A 5022-nucleotide genomic window follows, 5' to 3' on the forward strand; every position below is an offset into this window, starting at 1 on the left:
CAAAACGAGCATCCATTATTTATCAGAAATTACAAAAAAATACAAATTCACACGAACGAATGGCATTTTCGTGGAATTAGTGATAATAAATTAATAGATAAATAAATATAGTTTTTTTTTTCTTTTAATCTTTTTTATATAAAATTGTTTACTTGCATAAACTTATTCTTGCGAATTTTGTTGATCTAAACGAACGATTATCATTTTTCAAAAAAAATAAATAAATAAAAAATAAAAAGTTCATACGAACGACATGGCCTTTTCGTGGAATTACTGATTTTTTTAATCCTGAAAAAAGATAGTTATCTTAAACTATAAACTCTCTATCTAATGTACTAATGGTTGTGGTGGGGCAGTTAGTGGTGGCTTAACTAGGTTATGCGATCTACCATAGTAGTCAACAATTGTGGCTAAGTGAAGGCTTGAGTTTTAATGCAAGGTGAAGGCGACGTATAGTCCTTCTCCTTCCTAATATGGATATTAGGTTAGGGGTTAGGAGGGCGAAATTTTTTCTAATACAAGACGAAGGGTATACAAGATGATATTCAAAGTGATGGTGGGAGAAGATCCATAATGTTTAAATTTTTTTAGTTTGGATACCATAAACAATATTGAGAATAATTTGGTTGTTTTCGCATTGATTAATAACCAACCATGTATTATAGATACTTCCTAGGGTAAAACAAGACTTATAGAATAAGTACTGCACTAATTATTGATTTTATGTAATATCTATAGATTACAAATTTAAGTAAGTTTAATAAATAACAATAATAATTTTAAGACATAAAATTAAATGTAAATATTAAATATTCACATATTAAACTTAAATAAAAAGTTTAATGAAAATAACAATCACTTGATAATGTGCATATTTTTTTTTTTGTTAATACCATCTAGATAGATAATAATAACTAAAAGGTTAATTGGTAGTTAAAAAAATTAGCTAATACTAAAAAATAATGTTAGATAGATAATAATAACTAAAAGGTTAATTGGTAGTTAAAAAAATTAGCTAATACTAAAAAATAATGTTTGAAAAATAGAAGGATATTTAATTTCTCTTTTTATATATTTCCTCTTAATTTTATTCGACCCGGCTTATATCCGCTCCAAAGTCCCACTCTCACCCACTTTCTACTTGTCAAAGAACCCAAACACTCCAAAGTACAAACACCAACACTCTCGGTATCTCCGTCTTCCTTCACTCCAACCACCGAACTACCTCCGCTGTCTGCAGCTCCTCCACATCGTTATTCTCGCCTTCCTCCACCTCAAATACCCATAAATCCAAAACCACACTCGTTTATCATTTCTGTTATCATCCCTCTAGATGGCTTCCTCAGCTCTTGCTCATTCACTCATCTCTCCACACAATTCTCATTCCCCGATCTCTAACCGAACCCCTAAAACCCTCTCTGTATCTTCCTTCAATGGGTTTTCTATCCCAAGGATCTCCAGATCCCCTCTGGTATCTAACCAATCGAAGACAACCCACACCAGTTTAATCGCCAACTGTGCTTCAACTGCTAGTGATAGCTCAAAAGATGAAACCCCAATTGAACTCAGTAAGCCGTTTTTCCTTTTCAAATTATAAAAACCATGTTTTCATTTCACAGATTTTCTCTCTAACGTCTCCAATCGTTTCAGGGTTCCCTGCATTTCCCACTGTTGTTGATATCAATCAGATTCGTGAGATTTTGCCACACCGGTTTGTACTTTTACTTGACGTATTTCATTGAATTGTTTGATTTCTGATCTGGGTTTCGTTTGTTTGCTTGTGCAAAACTAAGTCCTGCTTTAGTTTGCTTGTAGAAATTTTGATGCATTGATTTCTCTTGGGTTTTGTTTGGTTGTTGCAGATTTCCATTTCTTTTGGTGGACAGGGTGATTGAGTACAATCCAGGAGTTTCAGCCGTTGGCATCAAGAATGTGACCATCAATGACAACTTTTTCCCTGGCCATTTTCCTGATAGACCAATTATGCCTGGTGTTCTTATGGTTGAGGTACATCCTTAAAAATCTTGTTCACGTTTGCTGTTATATGTGTAGTCTATATATGTTTTCAGGGTGTTCAGATTAAAATCCAAGTCTTTTTTTGAAAGTCTTGTGTGAATATTGTGCTTTTGAACTCATAATTCATATGGTGTCTTGCCATTTTTCTGTAAAAATTATTGCTTTGGTACTTTTTGGGTGATTTTAATAAGCTTTTAAATTAAAGAAAAACAAAGAGGTAAAAGAGTACTGCTTTGCATTGTAATTAAAGATTTAAAGGTCTGCTTATAATCACTATCTGAATACTGAATCCATCAAGAAGATCGACACTTTATGTTTTGGATAAAACCTAGCATCCCCTAAATGCAAATATGCAATGTTCGATTAAGCACTTAATTTAGTGAAAATATTTTATTTTTAGTTAAACATCTTAAATATCTGAAATGTTATAGACCTTATCATCTGCAAGATTCATCTATTTTTGAGGGGTACTTCAGATATTTGACTAGTAGCCAAACACTTCATTAGACATGGAATTTGTAAGCATTTTAGCAAGGAACCAATGATATTATACAATAAAGATTAGTGAATTTTTTTTTTTTTTACTTAATGCGAAAGGAGGCTTTCCCATTATCTCCAAACATTTTACAAAATTTTCCTTATTCATTTTTCCCTTCCAATTTCCTCAATACGCCTCATTTTCTCAAATATCTTTCAAGCATATCATTTAAATGCAACAAACATCAATGTAAATTAATTAATTAATTAATTATATTACATCCTTGTACCTTGAAAAATCTATCCAATTATAGCAATGTCTATATATATATATAAAAGTACATTGCTATTTTTTGTAGGCAATGGCACAAGTTGGTGGTTTGGTAATGCTGCAACCGGAAGTGGGCGGCTCACGTGACAGTTTCTTCTTCGCCGGAATTGACAAGGTGAGGTTCAGAAAACCGGTGGTGGCCGGAGACACTTTGGTCATGAGAATGACACTCACAAAGCTTCAAAAACGCTTTGGAATTGCAAAGATGGATGGAAAGGCGTATGTGGGAGGTGAGGTGGTTTGTGAGGGTGAGTTCTTGATGGCTATGGGTAGCAGCGAGTGATGTTTTTTCTTTTATTGTAATATTTCGTAAGTCGAAATTTTGAATATTTTCGACTTTTGAGTTAATTTAAGTCCTTTTTTATTGCTTTAAGTAGAACTTGTATCAAGTAAATGAATCAATGAGGGTTCGTGTAATACCCTTTTCTTAAATGTTATCTTGATGTTTTCAAGGTTGAAATTGTATGGGAGATGATGCTTACATCCCGGTGTTTTGTTTCACATTGCTCCATCTTTTTTGGTAGGACAAAAAATTGATATATTTGTTCCACTAACTAATATATGTTAAATAAAGATGCATTTGCAACTATAAATAACATATGAACGATGAATTAAGGTTTGAGTTTGTTGGATATATCTAAATAAATAAATTTACATGTTACATAATAACACAACCATATTTTCCTTATAATCCAAGAGCACCAAGTGGAGTTTTTCCTTGGCCTGCCTCAAAGTAAAAAATCAACATTGCCACCATTGCAAGTCTTGCATGTTTAATTTCAGCCAATTTCAATCTATCAAGCTTCTCGGTATCCGGAATATAAACCCCATTATTAAGCGTACCCGCAAACGCTAACGGGTCGAAGAATTTACCACCCGGATAACCTTGTTCTCCTGTGAAGTTAGCAAAATTCTCAGCGGTTTTGGACCAAGGGGTGGCCCAGTCAACCGACTGTGATTCAGGGTTGAAAAAGTCGACCCATCTCTTGCTCTCCACCCAACCCATCAGCAGGAGTTGGGTCCCGAGAAGAGATCCGAAAGAAAATGGAGCGATCGCACCCGGGTCTGCTCCGGCTTCGAACCATGGGATGCCGCTCCATGCCTGACCCACAAAGATACCAAGAACCGCCGCCATGGCCCACCGCCCGTGGATAAGCTCCGCTTCCCGGTACCATTTTAGAAACGCCGGATCTTTTCCTAGTCCTAGCGGGTCGAACCCGTAGTCTCCCGGGAGCCTGTAGTCGAACGAAATTTAGTAAAAAATCGGTAAAAAAAGGAGAAGAAATAGGTGAATCACAGTTATGAATTCAGGACAGTATAAGTATTTGATCATATATAGAGAGGAAGAGAACTTACGAGCCATCGAGCCACTCGGGGTCGATCAAATTGCCGCCACCTTTAACGGCGGGGATCCAAGATTTCTTGGGAGCAACGGCGGCTGTGATGACTAACCGCCTAGGAGCCGCTGGCATGGTGGCGCCACTGGTGGGTGCAGGCAGCAGGGTCTGGCTCCTCTTTCCGCCAGACAAGAAGAGTGATCCTAATCCATTAAGGACAGCAGCAGTGGAGGCAGCTGCCATTGTTGCTGAGCAAATAAGGTGGCTGACGGTGGTGTTGGTGGTGACTGAGTGTGTTTGTGTGAGTGTGTGTTTTAGTGAATTGGGTATGAAATTATATGGGCATGTTGATATCAATAGGAAAGAAGTGAATGGTGCCAGGTAGGATGAACTGAAATCTTGGATAGATTTTTGGCCAATCAGATGAAAGGATGTTGATTTCCATCTGTACCCTCCATCCACTTGTATCATTATTCTTGTGGTTTCCAATTTAAGTTTTGCGTTCTCGAATCTACTTTTGTTCATGGGCTTGGTTTTGATGTTTGGGGTTGCAAGGATGTTTGGCTCATTTCAACCCAAAATTCATACTTATACATTGTGGTAATTAATGTAAAAAATAATTATTATTAAAGAGAAAAGATGATTTAATTTGTGTTAGTTTTACCTAACAGATGGCAGTGTTACGACAATTAATTTACTTAAAATGAGAAGAATCGTTTTTCTGCTTGCCAATCATGGATATGTAACATGTAAAGCGTACAGTATTGTGCTACAAGATATTTTGAAAAAGAAAACAAAAGAGAAAAAGGAGATTTTGTGTGTGTTCAACATGTAAATTTTGAGAGCTTCTACCTTTTAAGA

The 5022-nt window shown here is 35.9% G+C and overlaps 2 protein-coding genes across 2 annotated transcripts; one reads left to right on the forward strand and one right to left on the reverse strand.

Annotated features, from left to right (window-relative positions):
• The first annotated feature begins 1128 nt into the window (after positions 1–1128).
• On the forward strand, positions 1129–3325 carry LOC145014628 (uncharacterized). Its single transcript, XM_078973043.1, has 4 exons — positions 1129–1568; positions 1651–1711; positions 1863–2007; positions 2853–3325. Exons 1-4 carry the CDS (start codon positions 1334–1336, stop codon positions 3105–3107), a joined length of 696 nt encoding a protein of 231 aa, XP_078829169.1. The 5' UTR covers positions 1129–1333; the 3' UTR covers positions 3108–3325.
• A 106-nt stretch (positions 3326–3431) lies between these two features.
• On the reverse strand, positions 3432–4497 carry LOC145014627 (chlorophyll a-b binding protein CP24 10A, chloroplastic). The gene is made up of 2 exons (XM_078973042.1): positions 4181–4497; positions 3432–4059 (listed from the first exon to the last, which is right to left on the reverse strand). Exons 1-2 carry the CDS (start codon positions 4402–4404, stop codon positions 3510–3512), a joined length of 774 nt encoding a protein of 257 aa, XP_078829168.1. The 5' UTR covers positions 4405–4497; the 3' UTR covers positions 3432–3509.
• Between the last annotated feature and the right edge of the window lie 525 nt (positions 4498–5022).

This window comes from Lactuca saligna, chromosome 9 (assembly GCF_052625555.1).
Source record: "Lactuca saligna cultivar CGN05327 chromosome 9, ASM5262555v1, whole genome shotgun sequence".
Taxonomy (NCBI): Eukaryota; Viridiplantae; Streptophyta; class Magnoliopsida; order Asterales; family Asteraceae; genus Lactuca; species Lactuca saligna.